This window comes from Acipenser ruthenus, chromosome 3, assembly GCF_902713425.1.
Source record: "Acipenser ruthenus chromosome 3, fAciRut3.2 maternal haplotype, whole genome shotgun sequence".
Classification (NCBI taxonomy): domain Eukaryota; kingdom Metazoa; phylum Chordata; class Actinopteri; order Acipenseriformes; family Acipenseridae; genus Acipenser; species Acipenser ruthenus.
The window spans coordinates 54,610,636-54,636,226 of NC_081191.1; the positions used below are offsets into that span (position 1 = coordinate 54,610,636).

The window sequence follows — 25,591 nt, forward strand, 5'->3', positions numbered from 1 at the left end:
TCCTAGTAACTGAAGACATTGTATTCTGGGAGATGTAGTTGTTAGTGGATGTTTTAGGGGACAACAAACTGTGCAGCAAAATTGCTATGCATATATTTACGCATTACATTTTAATTTAGTGCATATTTCTGATTTTTTAATGCGTAAAAACGGCAGGTACACAGCTCATCTGGACCGCTGCCCACACTATTTACATGTAGGGCTTTCCCCCTGCCACACACCTCCCCTCATGTGCGCAGCACACATGGCTGCAACCAGCCACCTTCCCCCTTGAAACACCAACTGCCTTCCCCATTGTCCGTCTTTCCCCCTCTGGATTTGTGTGGGTGGGACGCCGGGTTGGTCTCGGCATTTCACGGTCTAAAAATAGGTATTTCAAGATATTTCACAATTAAACTTAATATTTATTAAAGAAGAAAAAAAGTGTTGTCACATTCAACAAACATTCCTAAATATGTAAATGATTGCCTGAAAAACAGTAAATACTAAATTGTAGAATATTGAATTTTTTATGTCTAACTCTATTTTTATCTTTGGCAATATGGATTGGATTTGTTGTTTTAAAGTTATTTTTTGTTTTTAATGTTTTTGTGTACATTTGTGTACTTTATTTGCATGATAAGTTGAACAAGAATTGCCAAAGATAAAATAGATTTAGAGAACACAAAAGAACAGACATGAAATAAACAGAATTATATTTTTGTTGGGTTCATCTACTGTGTGTCTCTGGCCCGGTGGCAGGACGGTACAAACTGCATCTATTACCACCCCCTCTATCCTCTTCCCCAGAAATACATGCAGTTTCTCCTCTTGGCTCTGGAGCAGAAAGCCCTTTATTCTGTCTGCCAGCCAGAGGGAGTATCGCTCTGTCAGCTCTCATCAGTGGATGAAGTGGGTCTCAGTCTCAGTCTCTCCACTGCTTTATTTTAGGTGGAACCAGAATTTAATTTTTCTTTTCTGTATGGGGATTAGCAAGTGGACTCTCCCCAGTTATGCTCTGCAGCTGTTGTTGGGGGATTCTCTATGTGTGTGCAGGACCTCTTTACAGAACAGGTGTGTGATTTACATGGTGGTTTTATCTTACTTTGAGTAATCTACAGCTTGAGCAATAATTTTGTAGGATTAAATGCCTGCTGGGAACTCAGTTTGTTTAGAATGTCTAGCAGGATCTGATGACAAATCTGAGACTTTTAATTTGTCACCAAAAAGAGAAGAGCATAAACCTTGGATATTCCAACAACTAATACTGATTGATTCCATTATAAAACTTTAATCAATACCATAACTATTAACTGAAGTTGTGACATTTTAGGAGGATGTGTGGTCCAGTGGTTAAAGAAAAGGGCTTGTAACCAGGAGATCTCCAGTTCAAATCCCACTTAGCCACTGACTCATTGTGTGACCCTGAGCAAGTGACTTAACCTCCTTGTTCTCCGTCTTTCGGGTGAGACGTAGTTGTAAGTGACTCTGCAGCTGATGCATAGTTCACACACCCTAGTCTCTGTAAGTTGCCTTGGATAAAGGCGTCTGCTAAATAAACAAACAATAATAACAATAATCATTTCCTATTTGTTCAATTAAACTATTAGTAGTAGTACTATTAATAGTTTATATATATATTTTTTTACATATACAGTAGTGTGTATATATACAGTCACCTCAAATTATTGGCACCCTTGATAAAGATGACCCAAAAAGCTTGTATAAAATAAAACACAGGTAATGAGCTATATTTTATGCTCAAATATATGGGAAAACCATATTCTTTTATTCTAATACAATTGCTCAGAGTTTTTTATTAACACGTAATAAAAAATGTTCTCAAAAAGATAGGTGTCAGAATTATTGGCACCCCTAAAGATTCTTATAAATAAAATCAAACAAAATTAAATCTGCATTAACCCTTAGCGGTCCATTTATTCAGCATGTATCAGGCGCGTCAGGTCCAATTTATTTTCACACTCACAGTTTATTACTTGGCGAGAGCCAAATTCAAATCAGCATGAAGTTTTAACATCTACTCTCATGTAATGGAAATCATATATATATATATATATATATATATATATATATATATAATATATATATAGTGAGGAATTGGTTAAAAAAAAACCATACAGAATGTGGAAGGACCACATAAACTAACTGGATGGTGAACAAACAAATTAAATGGTTGGTGTGCAAAGACCATATTATTATTATTATTATTATTATTATTATTATTATTATTATATATTTCTTAGCAGACACCCTTATCCAGGGCGAGTTACAGTCGTAAGCAAATACTTTTCAAGTTCATACCTGGGGCATTAGGATCAAATAGAGGTTATTAGTCAGGACTAATTCCAGGTGAAGTCAATTACAGGTGGTAATTGACAATTGTTAAAAGGGTGTGCGTATGTGTGTTACACTGAGGGTGATGGTAGGAGTTGGGTTGAAGAGAGTAAACAAGGAAAAATATTATTATTATTGTGAGAACTGGTCAACGACATTTTGGAAAGAGTATTTGGATTACGATTTGGTTTTGGAGATGAGGTAACAGGCTTAGCCTGCCCCGTCATTAGTTAGGGAACCATCTGTTTAGTACCGGGTTAAGTTTTGTTTCCTTTATTTTCTTTTCAGTGTTTAGAAATAATAAACACACGCTACGGCATTTTCTTGCATCTGGTTGTCAAGTGTCTGCTTTGAGGAAAAACCTGTGACAAGAAGGCAAATCATTACATTGTGGTACCAGAAGTGGGGAGTTTGTCTGACAACAAATTCAGACTTGTACCCTGGGTTTTTACTGTGATAAAATTGGATCATGGAAGCAGTAGTACAGGCACTGTTGCAGGCTAGTGCTATGCAGCACAAGGCCAATCTGACGATACAGCAACAATTGACTGTGATGCAGGAACAAGTTACTAAACTGTTTGAAGAACGGGCTGTACCAACAACTCATCTCTTACAAAAGATGACTTATCAGGATGATGTGGAGGCTTTCCTGCTAACCTTTGAGCGGACAGCGGAACGGGACAAATGGCCGTGGGTTCGATGGGCAGGGATCTTAGCACCACTCCTGATAGGGGACGCCCAAAAACCATATTCTGACTTGGAGCTGGACTCTGCTGCTGACTATAGTCAGTTGAAGAAGGAGATTTTTACCCGGGCGGGAGTTACTACAGCTGTACGAGCTCAGCGGTTCCATGACTGGCTGTTCCAAAAGGATAAAGTGCCGCGGTCTCAAATGTTTGACCTGATACATCTGACCCGAAAATGGTTGCAACCGGAGCTCAACTCATCAGCACAGGTAGTGGAATTACTTGTCATGGATCGGTATTTGAGAGCTTTGCCTTTTTTTTTGAGGAAAACGATCAAACAAGCCTATCCAGTCAACGCCGATGAACTGATATCTCTGGTCGAGAGACATACAGCCGCCGACAGGTTGGCTCGCTGTTCCCCAGAGGGAACGCTGCTTCAACTCATTCCTGAAGAGGCAGGAACGCACAGACGCGGGTAAGACTGTGCTTGGGAAATGGGGTGACGAAGAGCAGCCACGGGCTGTGAAGGGACCTTGGGGTGAAAAATATATGGGGCGGGATAATCCCGACATTATATGTTTTAATTGTCATCAGAAGGGACAAATTGCTAGATAATGTAGAAAAAACCCACAGGTAGAAAATATGGAGTGTGATTGGGCTGATGCATATGGGGGCTGTGATTATACTTGCAATTACGTCACCACTGTTAATAACTTGTTCACCTCACGAATGTTGGAGGTGGATTATTTGTCTACTATTAAAGTAGCCAGTAGGGAGACTGTAGCGCTTTTGGATTCGGGCTGTGGGCAAAGTTTGATCACTGCGTCACTAATTGAACATTTAAAATTACCGGAGTGTAACGAAATTAGGATCAGTTGCATTCATGGAGACATTAAAACCTATCCGGCTAAGTTAGTGGAGGTAGAGATTGGCGGAGAACCAGTACGCTATAAATTTGGAGTATTTCCTCGTCTTCCCTACCCGGTAGTTGTCGGGAGAGATTGTCCTAATTTTAACACTCTGATAAAGAACCAAAAGAAATTGTCTTCAATGTCTGTTGCTGAAAGCCACAATGAGGGAGTGTCTGAGGGGCATACGTTGTTTGATTTTTCAGATGGGGTATTTGCAGAACCGGGTAAGACAAGGAAGTCCAGGAAATTTAAAAAAAAACAAGACGGGTTATAGGGAAAAGGAAACAAGAAAAAAAACCAACCCTTTAACGTTATGGTAAACTCTGATAATGAGTCTGGGAGAGGTGGGGAAATTGTACCTGAGAGCAGGGGTCAGCCTAAACCACAAAGGTTACCATCAGGAAAGTGTACAAAGAAAAGTGAAACGTTGAAACAGGAAAGGCTTAGAAAAGCCAAAACCGTTGATTTCACAAGGAAGTATGTCGGTGAAAATGTGGAATGAGTTGCTGGTATCGCAATTGGATTTTAGGAAAGAGCAGGCAGCAAACCCAAATTTACGTGCTGCTTTTAGCCAAGTCTTTGAAATTGATGACGACTATGAAAATATCCGAAACGGCCTACCTCTTCCACATTTTATCACAAGACATGGCTTATTGTATCGAGTAACCAAAACTGATCAAGGTGATTGGTTAGAACAGTTAGTGGTTCCTGGTAAATTTAAAGAACTGATTTTCCATTTGTCACACAGTCATGTGTTGAGTGGTCACTTAGGGGCTCATAAAACTAGGGAAAGGATTTTAAGTAGATTCTTCTGGCCTGGGGTTTACCAAGACATTCTTAATCGTTGTAATCAATGCAAAGAATGTCAATTGGTTTCAGACAGAAAGCCTGCACCCGCTCCTTTGGTTCCTTTACCCATAACTGAAGTTCCGTTTTCTCGAATTGGCATGGATTTAGTGGGGTCGTTAGAAAAAACGAGTTCGGGGTACAAACATATTTTGGTTATAGTAGATTACGCAACTAGGTATCCAGAAGCGATTCCATTAAGAGTTCCCAGGTCAAAGAACATAGCACAAGCCTTGTTGCAGGTATTCAGTAGAATGGGTTTTCCAAATTAGATAATTACCGACCAGGGAACTCCCTTTGTGTCTTCAATATTGAAGGAGCTGTGCATGCTGTGTAACATTAAAAAGATAGTGACCTCTGTTTACCACCCACAATCGGACAGTTTGGTGGAGAGGTTTAAAAAAATATTAAAGCAAATGTTAAAGAAAGTAATGCGCCCTGATGGTAAGGACTGGGACCAGCTGTTGCCCTTCGTGCTTTTTGCTTTTAGGGAAGTACCCCAAAGTTCCACCGGGTTTTCACCATTTGAGTTGCTGTATGGCAGACAAACCCGTGGAATTTTGGACATAATTAAAGAAGCTTGGGAGGAGAAATCAAGTTCGGGCCAAAATGTAGTTCAGTATGTCTGTCAAGTGCAAGAAAGAATGGGAAAGATGGCTGAAATTGTCAAGCAGAACATGGAAAGTGCACAAGAGAAACTACAGAGACATTACAATGCAGGTGCTAGACTAAGGGAGTTTGCAGTAGGAGATAAAGTTTTGGTTTTATTACCCTCACACGTACACAAGTTTTTAGCTAAATGGTAAGGGCCATACCAGGTAGTAGAAAAAAACTCTGATGTTAACTATCGATTGTTTAGACCAGGCAAGAGAAACCCATATCAGCTGTTTCACATTAATTTGCTGAAACCGTGGAATGAGGGGGATCTGACAGTGAATGTTGCACAGACAGAAGTGTGGAACGTGAAGATGGAAGATGGAAGATGTACAGGTTGGTGAACAGTTGTCAGAGATTCAGAAAAAGGAAATAAATAATTTAATAGAAACAAATATAGATGTTTTTTCAGAGGTGCCAGGAAGAACTAATCTTGTGGAACACAGGATTATTACACCACCAGGGGTAGTGATCAGGAAAAGGCCATACAGAATCCCACAAGCTAAGCGAGAGGGTATGAAAGCAGAAATACAGAGCATGTTAAAAATGGGAATAATCGAGGAATCGGACAGTGACTGGTCAAGTCCAGTGGTGATGGTCCCGAAACCCGATGGTACAGTAAGGTTTTGCATTGACTTTAGAAAGGTTAATGAGAAATCTAAGTTTGATGCATATCCCATGCCAGAATAGATGACATGATTGAGAAACTGGGCAGGGCTAAATATATCACCACACTAGATTTGACTAAAGGATATTGGCAGGTTCCTTTAGAAGAAAGTTCAAAAGAAAAAACAACATTTGCTACTCCGGAAGGTCTTTTTAAGTTTACTGTGCTTCCATTTGGCCTTCATGGCGCGCCAGCCACTTTTCAGCAGCTGATGAACAAAGTTCTTCGTCCACATCAGCAGTATACTGCTGCATATCTAGATGATGTGGTAATTTTTAGTAAGGATTGGAAATCCCATTTACGCCAGGTGAGCGCAGTATTACAGGCGTTGCGGGACAGTAAACTGACCGCAAATAAAAAGAAGTGTGCGTTCGCCTTGCAGGAAACTAAGTATCTGGGGTTTATACTAGGGAATGGAGAACTAAAACCCCAAGATAGGAAGATACATGCAATTCAAGCTTGTAAGCAACCAGCAAATTAGAAACAGCTGAGGGCATTTCTGGGGTTAGTAGGTTATTACAGGCGGTTCATAAAAGATTTCGCTACTCGAGCCGTTCCCTTGACAGAATTGACAAAAGCAACAAAGTCAAACAAAATTGTCTGGAACTCGGAAACGGAAAGGGCATTTAAAGATTTAAAAACAGCCATTTGTAAGGAGCCAGTGTTGATCAGCCCAGATTTTAATAAACCCTTCATTTTTGCAGACTGATGCTTCCGCTGTAGGTTTTGGGGCTGTATTGTCACAAGAAAGGAAGGGAGCGGAACACCCAGTCTTGTTTCTAAGCAGGAAGTTGTTGCCCAGGGAAGTCAAATATGCCACTGTAGAGAAGGAGTGTATGGCCATTAAGTGGGCAGTAGAGGCTCTGCACTATTACTTATGGGGTAGAAAGTTTACTTTAGTAACAGACCATGCACCCCTAAAATGGCTCTACCGCAACAAAGACGGGAATGCAAGGGTGACCCGTTGGTTTTTGTCTTTGCAACCGTATTGTTTTGAGCTCAAGTACAGAAAGGGCAAAGAGCACATTAATGCAGATTTTTTTTCAAGGTACCCACAAACAGAGATTAGTTTGTTTGCACAACAGGGTGAGATTAAACTGAGAGGATGGGTACAGGATGGAATCTACGTGTCCAAGCAGTGTTTAAGAGGCATCGGACCTTGGTCGGAAAATTATACTTGCTAATTTTGCAGGTCTCCCTGGTTGGTATGCCTGATCCGACGGGATAGTGCAAAGGGGGGGGGCAGTGTGAGAAATTGGTTAAAAAAACCCATACAGAATGTGGAAGGACCACATAAACTAACTGGATGGTGAACAAACAAATTAAATGGTTGGTGTGCAAAGATCATACCTGGGGCATTAGGACCCAGTAGAGGTTATTTGTCAGGACTAATTCCAGGTGAAGTCAATTACAGGTGGTAATTGACAATTGTTAAAAGGGTGTGCGTATGTGTCTTACACTGAGGGTGATGGTAGGAGTTGGGTTGGAGAGTGGGAGAGTAAACAAGGAACAATTTTATTATTATTGTGAGAACTGGTCAACGACATTTTAGAAAGAGTATTTGGATTACGATTTGGTTTTGGAGATGAGGTAACAGGCTTAGCCTGCCCCGTCATTAGTTAGGGAACCATCTGTTTAGTCAGGACCCGAGACCGGGTTAAGTTTTGTTTCCTTTATTTTCTTTTCAGTGTTTAGAAATAATAAACCCACGCTACGGCGTTTTCTTGCATCTGGTTGTCAAGTGTCTGCTTTGAGGAAAAACCTGTGACAAGAAGGCAAATCATCACAATATTATTATTATTTGTTTATTTATTTCCACTGGCTTTTACCATGGCAATGGAAGTAATCATTAGGGCATCAAAATGGGTAGTAGGAGGAGAGCGCTTGGCTTCTGGAATGCGACTACCACCAATTCGAGCATACATGGATGACATGACAACCATGACTACAACAGTGGCCTGCACTAATCGGTTATTGGGCAAATTAACCAATAACATTGAATGGGCATGAATGCAATTCAAGCCCACTAAATCAAGGAGCAGCTCTATAATTAAAGGCAAAGTAGTAGATAAAACATTCTTCATTAATGGTGAGGCAATACCAACAGTGTCTGAGAAGCCAGTGAAGAGTCTTGGGAGATGGTATGACGGGGACCTAAAGGACACAGTTCGTGTGGGAGAAGTTAGACAACAAGCAGTGGAAGGGTTGAAGAGCATAGACAGCTGCGCTCTACCAGGCAAACTAAAACTCTGGTGCTTTCAGTTTGGTCTACTGCCGAGGTTGCTGTGGCCACTGACTGTGTACGAGGTTTCTTTGACAACAGTAGAGAAGCTGGAAGCTTTAATCAGTTTATACATCAGGAAATGGTTGGGAGTTCCACGCTGCCTCAGCAGAGTGGGACTTTATGGTAAAGGAATACTGCAGCTACCAGTCTCCGCTCTAACCGAGGAGTTTAAGTGCGCCAAGGTCAGACTGGAAATGACATTAGTAGAGTCACGCGACAAATGCGTAAGGGAGGCAGCACCTGTGTTGAAAACTGGAAGAAAGTGGGCGGCAAAGAAAGCTGTGGAAGATGCAAAGGCTGCCCTTCGAATTGGTGATAACACAGGGCAAGTTCAGCATGGAAGAGGGGGTCTTGGTCTCAGTTCAGCTCCTCCTACATGGCACAAGGCAGCCCCAGCTCAAAGGAGGAAGCTGGTAGTCAACGAGGTGCAAAAGCAGGAGGAGAGGATGAGGTGTATAAAGGCCATTTCCCAGGCCAAGCAGGGAGAATGGATGAGATGGGAAAGTGTGGAACAACGCAAGATTGGCTGGCAAGACCTATGGTCAATGGAACACAGCAGGATCAGTTTCCTCATCAGGTCAACATATGATGTTCTCCCACCACCACAGAACCTACACCTCTGGGTAGGAGACGATTCCTCATGTCCTTTGTGTTCATCACCTGCAACATTAAGGCACATTTTGACAGGATGTAAGGTGGCTCTTAGCCAAGGACAGTTTACTTGGCGCCATGACCAGGTGCTGCGATGTTTGGCCTTAGCATTGGAAGACAAGCGTAACATGACCAATAAGTTGCCACCTGTTCCATCAAAACATTATGCACAAAAGACAACATTCCTCTGCCCAGGAGAGCAACCACCAAGAAAAGATGTTAAAACCAATCCTCGCCCAGGACAACTGGAAGCTGCTAGACTGGAAAATGCTGGCAGATGTTGGTCAATGGCTTATTTTTCCACCTGAGATTGCCACCGCTAACCTTCGACCAGATATTGTCTTGTGGTCTGGATCAGCACGCCTTGTTCACCTGGTAGAGTTAACAGTGCCATGGGAGGATGCTGTAGATGAGGCGTATGAGAGGAAGAAACTGCGGTATGCTCAACTAGCCACTGAAGCGGAACAGCGAGGATGGAGAGTCCGGGTTTACCCAGTGGAATACAGATGCACATAGGTCGATAGTCGATATTCCTATGTCCATACATGTAGTGTTTGTCACGCTTGCTATAGAGTTGTCTGCTACCTTCCCTCAGCCCGCTGTGTGCATTAACTTGCTACACATTATGCTGAGTGTGTATCATTGTCCTCAAACCTGCTCTCGAATCCGCTTGGCTCCTCTCAGATGCGTGTCATGTCTCCACTGGTACAGTGTTGTGGATATCCTCTGCCAATTGGCTCTTGCTAGGCTCCTTGTATCCTGGTTGGTTGGTGGGGTGGGGACTCGCCCCAGTATGTTGTCTTTCAGCAGTTTGGCGAAGACTTTGATCTGGCGCTATTTAGGCACACGTTGTCGTACAGGTGGTGGACAGTGTGGCACTGGACATTGGGGACCCTATTTACAGGCTGCTTGAATGCTAGCGCTGGCCAGCAAATTTAAAGCAAATGTAAAACAAACAATGATAACTGGCAATACACAGCAATGTGTAATGCTCAGAAAACCCCCCAGGGTTCAGTCCTGAAATAATCATGTTTCTAAATACACACACAGAACACAGGCACGGTCACAATTCCAAAGTGAGTGCTTTTCAGTGCGAGTGGTGAAATACATTTATTTTGTGAACAATGGTGCAGTGTTGTCCAGGTTGGTGCTGGCCTTTAGCAACAGGTCATGGTACGTGTTAACCATCTAACAAAACATTTACAACAAAACGTTTACAATTAGCACGACCAAATAAACAAACACTAAGCACTCACGATACTTTCACAGTCCTTCAGCGGTTCATCCGTAACCATAACAAAGGAGTAGTTTGTTCGGCCACTTCCCCTTATAGTACCTTCATCCACGCCCCCTTGGTTAGCGAGTGCAATCGTTTATCCTCCAATCCGTGATTGCCACATCACTTCCTGTCTGGGGCGATGACTTAGTGTACTGTGGCTCCGCCCCCTTCCTGGATGGCCAACTTCCGACCGACCCTGGAATTAACTGTCAAACCATCCAGTCCGGGACACAGCGTCCTCACAGGTCGGGAGGCAGATTTATAACCAATATTCATTCGTTTTCTGTCACACGTTGTTATAAATGTTTATAGTGAATACGTCGCTGAGCTGTGTTCCCTTACAGATCCCACAGTGTTTTCTGTGTTTTTTATTTTTTATTTGTTGTTATGGAATTATTTAATTTAGAATTATTTTGGGTTACAATTATAGTATCATACTGCTAGCTCTCTCTCTCTCTCTCTCTCTCTGCTTGCCACGCATTTTCACTAAGTTCAGTGCTGCTTGCTCCTTCAACAGCCACAGAAACATAGACGGGCTGTATACATAAAAAAAATGTATAACCCACTGAAAAATAGAAACCAACAGGTTACCTTTTTGTGTCATTTGGGGAGCACACACTGGGGAGTCCAGTATCTAAACAATCGCAAACTGGCTGATGGTGTGCATAGAGACCTACTACATGGCAACCTGTTGGATAAAAACATCAATGCACACTCAGTGGAATATCTACCCCCTGGGACAACTTAAAAAATGTCCTCTTCTCACCTTCAAAAAACTACAGTCTAGACATCTGTAGCTCACAACCTTCCTTTGCACACTCAATACTGTGAGCCACTTCCCAATAACAAAACTACCAACCCCCCACTTATAATTTATTTGGTATAGGGGTTCATGTGTGGAGTTAATTAGAACCAATTAGTATGCCATAAATACCTGCAATTGGATTTCTTCTGGGTGAAGATGAACTCTGGGTAGCACAAGTTCTTTCTCCTCTGAGGAATCGACCCACTGTCCCCTTTGGTTTGCCATGCTCCCGCTGTGTCTGGAGAAAATCAGGCAGGATTGGGCCAAGATGCTCTTAATAGGCCCGTATTAGCCCAGGATACTAGTTTTCAGCCCTGATGCAGCTCCTGAGTGGACAGCCGTGGAGACTGCCCAAACGCCACAACCTGCTCAATCAGGCGCAGGGGACCTTATGGCATCGCGACCCATCAAACCTACAGCTCTTTATTTAAGCCGTCTGGGTCTGTCCAATAGGGTGCCAGAGCAGCGTCCACTCATTCCCTGTACAGGTACAAGTGGGGCGTCTTTCAGACACCCTGCCTCGGTGGCAGTTTGGCAGTTTGTGGCAGAGATGACTGCAAGGGCGACGGCAGACCGAGGTACAGGTTTAAACTGCCGCAGCAGTCTATTTATTAAATAATAAAACAAACACTATAAACAAAACACACAAAGAACACGGTTTGTTGGCCAAAACAAAACATTCACAAACAATAATGATAATTCCCAAAAAGAGTACCTTTTGGATCTCTCACTGGTAGCATTCGCACTTGCTCTCAACTCCTCTAAACTCTCTCCTCATCAATGAGCCTGGAGTGGGTCTTTTACATCCCCATGCGATTTCTCGGGATGGGGATTTAACCCCATCCACGCCAACTACCCTTTATGAGACGGTCTCAAATAATAAGTAACAACAACAACAACACCACATTATATACATCGATATAAATACTGGATAATCGATTCAATAATTACATTTTTTAATAATATTATTTAAGTTTATCAACGCAATTTCTCGGGATGGGGATTTAACCCAACTACCCTTTATGAGCGGCTTTTTTTCGCCGGTCTCAAATAATAAATAACAGCACAAATGAAAATACATACATAAATAAATTAATATACACAAGGGGTGGGCACCCCATCACACAGTTATACTGCAGTTTTTGCAGGACCTGTTTGACAAGGGGAAATCCCCCTCTATGTTAAAAGTCTATCTGGCAGCTATTTCAGCTTGCCATGTCAAGATTGGTGAGGCAATTTTTAAAAGAAGCATATTATTCCTCACTGGAGGCTTAACGTGGTACTTGATGCACTAATGAAGCCTCCATTTGAGCCCTTTCTTTCAGCCGAACTAAAATTTTTATTGCTCAAAGCGTCTTTCTTGCTTTCAGTCACCTCCACAAAGCAGGTGAGTGAGATGCAAGCATTCTCAATTGCAAAAGCCTGCTTAATTTTTGCAGAAGCCAGGACAAAGGTTATGCTTCGTAGCAATCCTGCTTTTTTGCTGAAAACTATCTCTGCATTTAATGTCAACCAGTCTGTGGAATTGGAAGCTTTCCATCCGCCTCCTTTCCAGTCTGACAGATAGCGGCAGCTCCATATGCTCTGTCCAGGACAAAAAGTTGGAGACAGTCCAAACAGGGGCAAAGTCCCATGGTCAAGCCCTGTCTAAACAGAGGCTGTCCAAATGGATAACGGACACAGTCAGGACTGCCTGAGCAAGCTTGCCCCCTCCAGAAAAGCTCACTACCCATTCCACCAGGGGCATGGCAACTTTGTGGGCTGGTTTTGGAACTATACTTTTAAGGACGGCTTCAGGGTTGACTATTACAACATAGACATAGAGGTGTGTTTCTCCCTCAATTTTTTTGCTCTAGCTACTTGTTACTGAGGTTCCTAATGGACCTAATGGACTCTGACCTCTCCTTCCTGCTCCAGGGTCACAAACCCACCACGTGTGCCCTGGACCCCCTCCCCACTCACCTCTTTCAAGCTGCTGCTCCTGCTCTACTTCCCTTCATCTCCTCCTTTCTCAACACCTCTCTCCTTTCTGGTCACTTTCCCTCTGCCTTCAAACAAGCCTCTATCAAAAAACCTACCCTCAACCCCACTTCCCTCCAGAGCTACCATCCTGTCTCCCTCCTACCCTTCCTCTCCAAAACCCTCAAACGGGCAGTACACCACCAGCTCTCTGCTTTCCTGTCCAACCACTCTCTGCTTGACCCTCTCCAATCTGCCTTCCGCTGTGCTCATTCCACTGAAACCGCCCTCCTGTCTGTCACCAACTCACTAACCTTGCCGTGGTGGAGAAGCTTGCGTAGTCCCAATGATCCCGAGAGCGATGCCGTCTGGAGCTAAGCTAGCTCCTGGTACGGGCACCCATGATGGTAAGGTCAAGGGGGGAAGTTCCAGACAAAGCGCGATCCAACCAAGACCTCAACGGTGGAGCATGCGGAAGATGACGGCAAGTCACAACGGTTGTGAAGGCAGAGGAAGGCTGCAGCAGAGGGAGGTCCCCAATAGTCATGGTCACCATGCCATTGGACCCTGACCCCTATCTGTCAAGGACCGTGTGGTGGCTGCCCATGCATCAGTCTCCCCACGTTAAATGAAGTCACGCACAGACGTCCTCCAAAAAGGGAACTGCCCTACACATCCCGGATCAAAGTCCTATGGCGATCAGCAAGTGGCGAAGGGTTGTGAGATCTGGAAGCTTCTAGTCACGAGCTGGCACATTAGGCGGTGGGTGTCAGATTCAGTCGCTGGGCTCTTGGACTGAGGCAGATAAGAGTCCTTCGGCAGCTGCACCCATAATTGAGCAGCCCTCTTTAGGATCCACTCTGCTCACCCCACTAGGGGAAGGGGCTGGAAAAGGTGCCCTAAAAATAGCCTGCCTCAAAACTCCTGACTGGATTACTGCGTCCAGAGGGATCACCTACATGCGGTCAGAAACAAAGAAAAATGAATTTTGGAGCCTGGAATTTTCGCACCCAAAAGGATGGTGCAACTAGTGATCGACCCGAGAGGAGAACTGCGATCATAGCCAAAGAACTGAGGAGATGCCAGATTGACCTAGCTGCCCTCTCTGAAACCCGTCTGGCAGATGAAGGGCATCATGATCATCCGTCTGGTGCTTGCTAACAACCAGACGGCAACAGTTGTGAGTGCCTATGCTCCAACTCTGGACTCGCAGGAGGAAGTAAAGGAGACCTTCTATGCCTGCTTAGACGCAACACTGTCAAGCATCCCCAAGTAGGATAAGAATTCTCCTTGGGGACTTCAATGCCAGGGTCAGCCGGGACCACAACTTTTGGAGAGGCACCATAGGAAAGGAAGGCATTGGCAACATCAACTCCAATGGAGTTCTTCTTCTCTCCAAATGTGCTGAGTATGACCTCACCATTACTAACACTCTCTTTCACCAGAAAAATAAACTCAAAGCATCTTGGAAGCACCCCCGCTCCAAACGGTGGCATCTCATTGACTATCTCATTGTCCGAGCTAGGGACCGCCGTGACGTAAACGTCACAAGGGCAATGGTCGGTGCAGACGACTGCTGGACAGATCACCGCCTTATCCACTCCACAATGTCCATCAGACTAATGAGGAAGAGGAGGGTTCAGAAAAAGCAGACCTGGCCAAGACTGAACATTGAGAGCCTGGGCAACACTGTCACTCAGCAACACCTTCAGGCCTCGCTTGGTGAAAACCTCCCACAGGAATATCCACAGGATATCGGAGAACACTGGGGTCTGCTCAAATCAACCATTCTCGACACCTGCAAGAAAACCCTTGGGTACAAGTCCAGAAAACATCAGGACTGGTTTGATGAGAACGACACAGACATAGAGCAGCTCATTACAAGGAAAATGAAAGCCTTTTGTGCCTGGCAGAATGACCTCAATTACAAGGGCAAAAGAGAGGCTCACTCCAGAGCTAAGGCTGTTGTCCAGCATAGGGTGAGGGAGCTTAAGAACATGTGGTGGACTGAAAGAGCCCTGGAAATCCAGAGGTTGGCAGACACTGGTGATACCAGAGGCTTCTTCAGTGCCACCACGGCAGTGTACGGTCCAATTTACAGTGGCCTAAAGGACAACGAGGCAATCAACACACGATGGAGAGAGCACTTTCAGGAGCTTCTCAACCGCAACAGCACCACTGAACTGGAGGCTATTAACCAAATCCCTCAGAGATCCATGAGAAGAGACATGGGGGAACCTCCCAGTGCGACTGAGGTACAAGATGCCATCAGAAGCCTGAGAAACAACAAGGCCGCCGGACCAGATGGGATCCCAGCGGAAATCCTAAAGGAAGGCGGACCAGAGCTCCTGCACCACATGCATGCCCTGCTCCTGAAGATCTGGGACAAGGAAGAACTGCCCTCAGAGCTCAGGGATGCTCTGATAGTGACAATCTCTTCAAAAAGGGAGACAAGGCAGATTGTGGGAACTACAGGGGCATTTCCCTCCTGTGAACCACAGGCAAAGTACTTGCACATGTCCTTGCCAACCGACTTCTATCCCTGTCTAAAGAAGTACTCCCAGAATCGCAGTGTGGTTTCCGCCCATCCAGAGGTACTGCAGACATGATCTTCACAGCACGCCAACTACAAGAGAAATGCCAGGAAACAAAAGCATCCATTGTACTTGGCCTTCATAGACCTAACAAAAGCTTTTGACACAGTTAACTGCCACGCTGTCTGGCGGATACTCTCAAATACGGCTGCCCTGACAAGTTCATAGGAATACTAAGGCTGCTGCATGACGGCATGTCTGCCACAATGCTCAGCAATAGCGGCTCTGAGTCAGAGCCCTTCACTGTGGAGACAGGGGTCAAACAGGGCTGCATCATCGCGCCCACCCTGTTTGCCGTTTTCATTGCTGCCATTTTTCACCTCATTGGCCAAGACCTGCCACAGGGAATTCAAATCCTGTACCGAACAGATGGCAGGCTGTTCAACCTCAACAAGTTCAAGACTAAAAGCAAAGTCATCACCACCACCATCATGGAGCTTCAGTATGCTGACGACAATGCCATTGCAGCACACTCCGCAGAAGACCTCCAGTGTATCCTGAATGCTTTTGCCAAGGCATACAAGCTCCTGGGTCTAGCCTTGAATATAAAGAAGACACAAGTTCTTCACCAACCACCAACCACCAAGCCCTCTACTCTGCCGACAATACAAGTTGACAATAACACTGTTGAAAATGTTGATCACTTTCCATACCTCGGCAGCCTTCTCTCCTCCAAAGCAGACATTGACTCAGAGATAAACCACCGCCTGAGTTGTGCTAGTGGAGCTTACGCAAGACGGAGAAAGTGTTTTCGAAGACCATGACCTACAGGTCCATACAAAACTCCTGGTCTACAAAGCTGTTGTCCTCCACACACTGCTATACAGAGCCGAAACATGGACCACCTACAGTAGGCACCTCAAAGCTCTGGAACAACACCACCAAAGATCCTTACGGAAAATCCTGAGGATCAGCTGGGAGGACAGACGCACCAACACCAGCGTTCTGGAGGAGGCCAACATAAACAGCATCACCACTACCATAATGGAACACCAACAGGCCATGTCATCCAGATGCCCAACTCACACCTCCCGAAACAGATCATGTACTCCCAGTTGAGGGATGGTCAGCAAGCCCCTGGCAGGCAAAAGAAACGCTACAAAAACAACATCAAAACAAACCTGAAGAAATTCAACATCACCTACAACAACTGGGAAGACATTGCACTAAACAGACACAGCTGGAGGAAAATCGTTCAAGAGGAGGCGGCACTACACGAAAAGGATCTTCGCTGTGCCGCAGAGGACAAGCGGCAGCTACGCAAGGAGAGACTCAACACAAGGAAGGCCCAACTACCAACCACAACCAACACTCACCCCTGTCCACACTGCACCAAAATATGTGGCTTTCTGATCGGCCTTTACAGCCATCTGAAGACCCTATGGAGGACAATCATACTCGACTCAAGTGATCGCCGATGATGATGAAACTCTGCCCGAGCTGCCTCTCTCTCCTCTGTCCTAATTCTCCTCGACCTCTCTGCTGCCTTTGACACTGTCGATCACTCTATTCTACTATCCTGTCTCGCTGACGTGGGAATCTCTGGCACTGCTCTGGCCTGGTTCTCCTCCTACCTCTCCAACTGCACTTACCAGGTAACCTGGCATGGAGCAACCTCCACATCTCGCCCTCTCTCAACTGGAGTCCTCCAAGGGTCAGTCTTGGGTCCTCTCCTGTTCTCTCTCTACACCCTCTCCCTGGGCCCCCTCATCGCATCCTATGGTTTCTCATACCATTTCTATGCTGATGATGCTCAGATTTTCCTCTCCTTCCCCACCTCTGACTCCACCATCCCCTCCCGTATCTCTACCTGTCTGTCTGCTATCTCCTCTTGGATGCACTCGCATCACCTCAAACTCAACCTCTCTAAATCTGACCTCCTTTTCTTTCCCTCCTCCCCCTCCTTTAACTTCTCTATCTCTGTTCCTCTGGAATGTACCACACTCTCTCCCTCCTCAGCTAAGAACCTCAGAGTCACCCTGGACACCTGCCTCTCGTATTCCCAGCACATCTCCACTCTAGCACACACTTGCCGATTTTCTTCCTGAGCAACATACGAAGAATCAGACCCTTCCTCACCAACTACGCCACCCAGCTCCTGGTCCAGGTCCTGGTACTCTCCCACCTAGACTGCTGCAACTCCCTCCTGGCTGACTTCCCTGCGTCCGCCACCCGTCCGCTCCAGCTCATCCAGAACTCTGCTGCTCGCCTGGTGTTCTCTCTGCCTCGCTTCTCCCATGTAACTCCACTGCTCCGCTCACTCCACTGGCTCCCGATCACCACTTGCATCCAGTTCAAGACTCTTGTACTCGCCTACAGATGCCTTGACCAGACTGCACCCAGCTACCTCCAGACCCTCATCTCTCCCTACACCCCCACTCGACCTCTCCAATCCTCCTGCACTAGAAGACTGGCTCTACCTCCTCTACACTCCCCTGCCTCCAGAGCCCGCTCCTTCTCCACCCTCGCCCCTTCCTACAAATGTCAGGACTGCCCAGTCCCTGACCACCTTCTGGCGCCTCCTCAAGACTCCTCTTCAGACAGCACCTGTAGAACTCCTCTTTTCCCTCTGGACACTTATCACTCTTCCTTAAATCCACTTTACTTGCTCTTATCTGCCCCCTATTTTACTGCATTTAATCCTGTACTTCTGTAATCTGTCACAAGTGTTATTTAATCTGTAGTATTTTGTATTTAATTATATCCTGATGTAACTATCACTGACACTGTTATCTGCTCCGTTATTGAATCATATATATATATATATATATATATATATATATATATATATATATATATATATATATATATATATATATATATATATATTTATAAATTTAGTCGTTGCCAATTATTTTTTATTATTTTCTCCCCAATTTGGAATGGCCAATTATTTTATTATGTTCAGCTCACCGCTACCACCCCTGCGCTGACTCGGGAGGGCGAAGACGAACACACACTGTCCTCCAAAGCGTGTGCTGTCAGCCGACTGCTTTTTTTCACACTGTGAACTCACCATGTAGCCACCCAAGAGCTACAGTGTCGGAGGACAACGCAGCTCTCGGGCAGCTTATAGGCAAGCCCGCAGGCGCCCGGCCAGACTACAGGGGTCGCTGGTGCGCAGTGAGCCGAGGACACCCTGGCTGACCTAACCCTCCCTCCCCCCGGGCGACGCTCGGCCAATTGAGCGCCGCCCCCTGGAAGCTCCCGTCCTCGGTCGGCAAAGGAATGGCCTGGACTCGAACTCGCGACATCCAGACTATAGTGTGCATCCGGCACTCTACGCAAGTGCTTTTACTGGATGCGCCACTCGGGAGCTCTATTGAATCATATTTTGTCATATACTTGTACTTGCTAGAACCAAAGTCATTGTATTTTTTATCTTGCTCTTAATTGTATTATTACTTGTATTGTGATTCTTGAAATGTATTTTTGTTTACAAATGGATAAGGGCGTCTGCTAAGAAATTAATAATAATAATAATAATAATAATAATAATAATGGTAATGCACAAGGTAGCCTTTGGCTGCAGCATTCCTGTCCATTTAATTAATCTTCACATAAGTCAGTGCACTGATTCAGACAACTTTTTCTACTTGATTTGAATTTTCTTTCCTTCTTTCCTGTTTTTTTCTTAGTATTGACAACCTGCCATCCCAAATCTGCTTTGCAGTAGGGGTTCTGATTTAACTTTCATTTTTCTAAAGCAACCTTTTCCTACGTTTGATGCACTTGTTTCTAACCTTTTGAGGTTTGTTGTGGGTCTTCATGGTTGTCGGGTTGTCAATGTGTTTTTGGTAACCCAGCTGTTGCTTTTTTTTTTTTTTTAAGACTACATTGTCTTAAAGGTGGAGAAAAACATTTAAAGTAAAAAAATGCATCTAAAAAGATAAATAAAGAAACCATATTACAGTTAATGGTCTTATTCTTAACTCAAATAATGAACTCCACACACTAAATTAGCTATACCAAAGGATGTAAGACGAGTGGGTGGTAGTTTTAATGTTATTAGATGAAGCCACTGATACCGCAGAGTGGGCAAAGGTAGACAGAGTAAGATGCATCTAAATTATAGTGCTTAATAAAGGGCTCGAATTAGATTAGTTTTGCCCATGTATTAGCCACTCCCCTTAATAAATGGGCCTTGGTGGATCCTGGAGTGGAAATCTGGGAACATTCATTGTTTTCTTTGGAGCCACATGATTGAACCCCTTTATCTAGATACCTTAGGATGAGAGCCTACAGCTGAGGTGGGAACCTTTTATCTAGACACCACAGGGCGGGAACCCCCAGATCCTACAAGTTGGTAACCACACAAAACACAGAAAGAGGGCATGGGTAGGGAACAACAAGCCCATTTTTTTCCTGGTGAGTGAAATTGTCCCCACCACTTCAACATTTATAGGCAATAACTAACCAGCTGCTTCGCCTATTAAGAGACATGCTTTGCAGCCCAAGACCTGCTTTGACCCCAAGGGTTTTACTCGATTAACAATAAATTGATTAATCACCCCTGTGGGCTTTGATTTATTAAAAAATAATAACAAGATACCATTGCAGCAACATGACCATACACACCTGAAGCGACACAGACGCGTTGCGACAGATTTGAAAACTGCCAGATCTATAAAACTAAAAAATTGCTATTTACAAAACTATGATCAAGACAGGTACATATTTGTCAACATCATGTGGAAATTATGAGTGTCTTCTCTGATGGTATTTCAACATATTTGGCAATAAATCTACATACCTGGCTTATCCAGTTCTTTCGAAATGAAGCCCCATATATTATCTTTACTCTCTGTATTTTTATTATTGCGATTATCTTTGTCATAAAGCTCTGGGTGTTTTTCAAGGCAAGTATTATTGTTTCCTCCGTCATTTTTAGATACTGTTTCACACTGTTGAACACCGTGCATTGAAGCTGTTCTCTAATTGCTCAAATCGCCTGACAAAATTGCAAAACCTAGGATTCAATCTTTTTCATCGCCTGTCGTGTCGCCTGTGGTGTAAAAGCATAGATTCTATAAATACTGTTGCATCGCTGCACATTTTCAATTGTTGCATCGCAGCCGGTGTGTAATGGACTTTAATCTACCCCATGCATAAATGCATTTCAGTGAATAGCTGAGCATGAAGTGCTCCCAAGTCCTGAAATTGGGGAGGGAGTGACAACCCAAGTCTTCTGCAGTGGGCCACTGCATGCTACAAACTGCTGGAGAACACTAGTAAACTGCTTTTAAACTGTGTGACTGTCTTTTTAATGGAGTACATTTGTCTATATTTTCAGGAGCAGAATGGATCCAGTCTGGGTCCTATATTGAACAGAATAAAGACAGAACAAACCCCACCAACATTCAACAGGACCAATGCCTTTACCTCAGGCTTCCAAAGTATCATTGATGCATATGGAGTGGGGAATTACCAAGAAATAAACCCAGGTGAGAATATTAACCTTTATTGACATTCACCTTCAACTGTCAGTGTTGAGGGCATAGTTTCAGTGACTTTTACGTTGATGCCATGAAAAACCCAGACCCAAGTTGGGGAGTATCATGAATGTAAAACTGGGAACTGTCTTTGTGGTAGGCTACATACAGCATACACTGTGTATTTCAATGTGTTTTACCCTTGCAAAAACACCATAGTATTGTAGCCCCTTTTCCTTGGCAAGCGCTGCTCCAGCGAATAGGAGAGTTGCAGTAAACAAGCTAGATGATTCAGCTAATTATTTCACTCAATAAACCAGAGTTTGATATTAAGTTCAGTTCCAAATTTGGCACTAGAAATTTTTCCCACACATGTTATTTTATTTGGATAATTAAGTGTTGTGCGCACACACACAAACTGCAGGAGACGGTAATTAAAGATCATTTTTGTCCATTTTTATTATAGGGATTTCCCTGGAAAAAAATGGGTAAGAACAACAGTAAACAATATTTTATTTAACAATAAAATTAAGTTTACAACTTGGGTTTGGGAGGATGGACAACCCCCCCACATTTATCACTTCATCTAATTGAATCATATCAACTAATGAATCCAAATTGAATAATTACCGCTAGCATAAATAACCGTTTTACTCACCCTTCCTTTTGTATTTTGTTCTTTTGCATTACAGTATCTCTGACGACAAAGATTTATTTACTGTTTCTCCCAAACAGAATCCTCCTGCGACACAGCCTGCTTTGGTTACCCCCCGGCAGATGATTCAATCTGCAATAATTCCAGCCGCAGCTTTCTCGGCCTCCATGGCAGTGTCTTCACAATCCTCAAGATCTGCTTCAACGTGCAGTTAACGGTCATCTCGAAAGCTGTCTCCGGTTCGCCGCAGCACTCGACTTGCTACCCGTTCTCCAGCTCCAGACATCAAGAACTGGACAGTTCCAAAACTCCAGCAACAGCTTCGCAATAATAATATCCATTTTCAGCACTTCAGCCAGCAAAGAGCATCTATTCAATATTTACCTCACCTCTCTGCAATCAAGTCCCAGTCACTTCCACTATGACGTCAGTTCTGATCGCCGCCTCCCAGGACCTTCCTGTCTTACTGCTGTCAGCCACCGCGGACGCAGGCATCTTGGGATACATAACCCTGCTGCTCTAACTCCCGCTGTCTCCACTTTAATCAATCAAGATGCATTTCAGCAACACGCATCAGTTCAGAAACCTGCATTAGCCACAGGCATCCAACAGGCCCCTGTGGTTTTATCAGCCTCTGTGAATCCCAGTAGTAAACAGTTTTGGCCCCTCTTTAACCCTTTGCGGTCCATTGTCGAACTGGGTCCGACATTGCAATTATTCCTCACAGGTCCTTTGTCGGACTGGGTCCGACATCATTATAGCAATGCAAAAAACGGGTTTCTAGTCGTTTTTTCTCCGGAAAAAGCCGAGAAAACCATTCAATTGCTGAGTGGGAGCGACAGGAGCCGAGACAAGTCGAAAAAAAAAAAAAAAAAAAAAAAAAAGGCCTATGTCATGAATAGTCATACATGGTATCTGGTATCAGATAACGGGGGCGGTCTGAAGTAAACAAGCTGGCTGACTGAATCAGCGCACAGAGAACACAGACATTTGCAGAGCTTTTTTGAGATGTTATAGTAATAAAATAATGACTTGGATCGCATTATTGAGGAGTTTGGTGATAAAACGAGTGATCAGGAGATGATCAATTGGTATGTACGACTATTATTATTATTATTCATTTCTTACATAAGTGAAAGCTATAGCGAACGAAAGGGTGGGGCGGGGCTGGAGATGCCTAGTGAGTGCTTTGTTGATATGCAGGGCCATTTAAACCCGTTTGACTGTGGAAAAAAATACTTTTAAACAGCGCGTCTAAAATTAACTGCGCGTGTGAAAATTAATTAGACCTGACGTGCGATTAATAAATGGACCGCAAAGGGTTAAACAGATGTCCTACCCTCCCTATAAGGTTCATCAGGTGTTCAAAATGTTCAGTTTTTGTCAGCGGGCATCCAACAGGCCTCCACCACACTCCTTCCCTCTTGTCTGTCCTCTGTGGGTGTCCTTTTGTCCTTCACAGCCCCTGTCCCTCCATTTCTGTCCACTGTGGGCGTCCAACAGGCCCCTGTAGCCCCCCCCCACTATTCTGTCCTCTGTTCAACAGCCTTCCTTAGTCCTTCAATCTTTCTCCTCTCATGCCCTGCTCCCTCACACAGGTTTTCTCTCAGCTGTTCCTCTGCCTCCTTCCGACAATGCACTTTTCTTAAACCCAAAGCCCGTCTCTCTCTCTCTGCAGATATTAACCTTGTCTCTTTACTCACTAACACACTTAACTCTGTTTGCAACAGGACCGTTGATTGTGGCGATCTTTCTGTCACTTTAAAATCATCAGAACCCCGGTTATTTAAAACACTTACAATTTCCGAATTTATTTGCCTTTCAGCCATTACAGAGACATTATTTGTGAAGTCTACCCTGGTCACCGCCATGAACTAGATGACTATTTATCCATCATCCTCTATCTTTCCACCCATTTTGGAGGTTCCACTTGTTATAATTACCATAAAGCTTTTTCTACTAAAAGCCAATGCACGCCTCCAGCAGTGGAATCAGCGCCTGTACTGAGGTGCTTTTAGACCAGGATCTTTCTTTTCACATTTTTTCATGGGCTTACAACTCCTGTCATGTTCTATATGTGGTTCTACTTCTCACTCCACTATAGCCTGCTCTCTCACTCAGTCTGCCTCTTCCTCCACTCATCTCCCAGCTAAAACTCCTCCTAAATAACTAACGTATTCCGTTCCTCCATCTTTTGGATGATTTCCTTCTAATTGATTTTTCATATGTCCCACCCGCACAAAACATATCCACTTTCAAATCTGTTTTTTCTAAGTTAGGGATCCCCTTAGCCAAGGAGAAAAACTCTGGCCGCTCCACATCCATTGAACTTCTGGGTGTCAACCTCGATTCTGATTCCTTCAAAGCTTCGCAGCCCCAGGAAAAAATCAACCGCATCGTCACTGTCATTTCTTCTTTTATTTCTGGAGCCCCGCGCACTAAATGTGACCTCCTATCTCTCCTTGGTCACCTCAACTACGCAATGTGAATCGTCGCACAGCGTTGTTCTTTCATTTCCTACCTACTCCAACTCACTTTCTCCGTCAACTCCCTTTTTCTCGGAATTTCTCCAAACTCTTTCTGTTCCGAAGAATTATGCCTCTGGAAACTTCTCCTAAGTGAGTTGAACGGAATAACTTTCTTTTATGATAACTGTTGGCTTTTACCCGAAGATCTACAGCTTTTTGCAGACACTTCTCCTTCTCACAGTTTTGGAGGTTATTTTAAGGGGAAATGGTTTGCTGCCCCCGGCCCAAAGAGTTAGATTCCGTCTCCGACCAGTCCATTGCATTGTTTGAAATGTATCCAGTTGCTGTAGCAGTTTCCCTCTGGGGTTCCAAATGGGCAAAAAAAGTCAATTCTAATCCATTCAGATAATTCCACAACTGTACAGATCATTAACAAAGGCTGTTATTCTCCACAAATCATGAAAATTCCTAGGAGAATTACTTGGTTTACAGTGTGTAATCAGTTCATCCTAAGTTCAAATCACATACTAGATTATTTAAATTAAATTGCTCATGCTCTTTCTCGCAGATCCTTAGCTCCTGAAGCAGACCCTCTCCAGTTCCGATCCCTCCCTATTCGGACCTCATATTCCTGTAACCCACTCTCTCTAACCCCTTATTCTTCAAGCCCAGGAAACCAGGCTCCTTGGCAACTCACCCTGGACACTCCAAACCTACTGGCCTTCCTGGAACTGCTTCAAAAACTATTACGCTACATTTAACATTACTTTCTCCTAATTTTCTACCCCAATAATCACTTCATTCTTCATCTTCCTTAGAAATAGCCACAAAAAGGTGTCTTCAATCAAAGTAGCTGCTTCAGGCATTCAGTTCTTTCACAAACTTATCCACGGCGTACCTAACCCCGCTAGCGGAGGGGACTTAATCAGAACCTAGGCTAAGAAAAAATTATTCTATGATTCTGATGATAAAAAATCATTTCAATTTTGAAAAAAGTGAATATATCAACTTATCTCTGTAGTTTTGACTACAGTCAGGGCTCACTTTACTCAGGCAGGCTGAAAGAAAAATGGCGCTGAGTCGTATGCATCAGTCGTCTTTATTCTTCTGGGGGCAGAGACGACGCCTGATGCATACAGGGCTCTTAAGGAGCAGCTTTCATATAAGTGCTCAGGTAATTCGGGCTATAACAAATATATCCCTTTCGGTTACATTTCATACTTGAAAGGGAAACACCAGTAGTCATACAGTACATATAGTATAACAGTGTTCATAATAAAAAAAATCCTCTAAACAAGTATGTACATCTTCCGCCAATCCTGTCAATTGTAAATTAGAGCTATCAGTAGGATGACCAGATTTTCAA

General features: G+C 44.0%; 1 protein-coding gene across 5 annotated transcripts in view; it reads left to right on the plus strand.

Moving 5' to 3' along the window:
• si:ch73-173p19.2 (V-type proton ATPase 116 kDa subunit a 1) overlaps nt 1-25,591 on the plus strand; it is a 233,250-nt gene that overhangs the window by 114,499 nt on the left and 93,160 nt on the right. For all 5 annotated transcript variants that reach the window (XR_009319820.1, XM_059013885.1, XM_059013891.1 and 2 more), the window contains one exon: nt 20,964-21,114. Coding sequence is in view for 4 of the 5 variants with exons in the window: in XM_059013885.1 (XP_058869868.1) it covers nt 20,964-21,114 (151 nt within the window). In the remaining variant the exon portion in view is untranslated. The remainder of the gene's footprint in view (nt 1-20,963; nt 21,115-25,591) is intronic.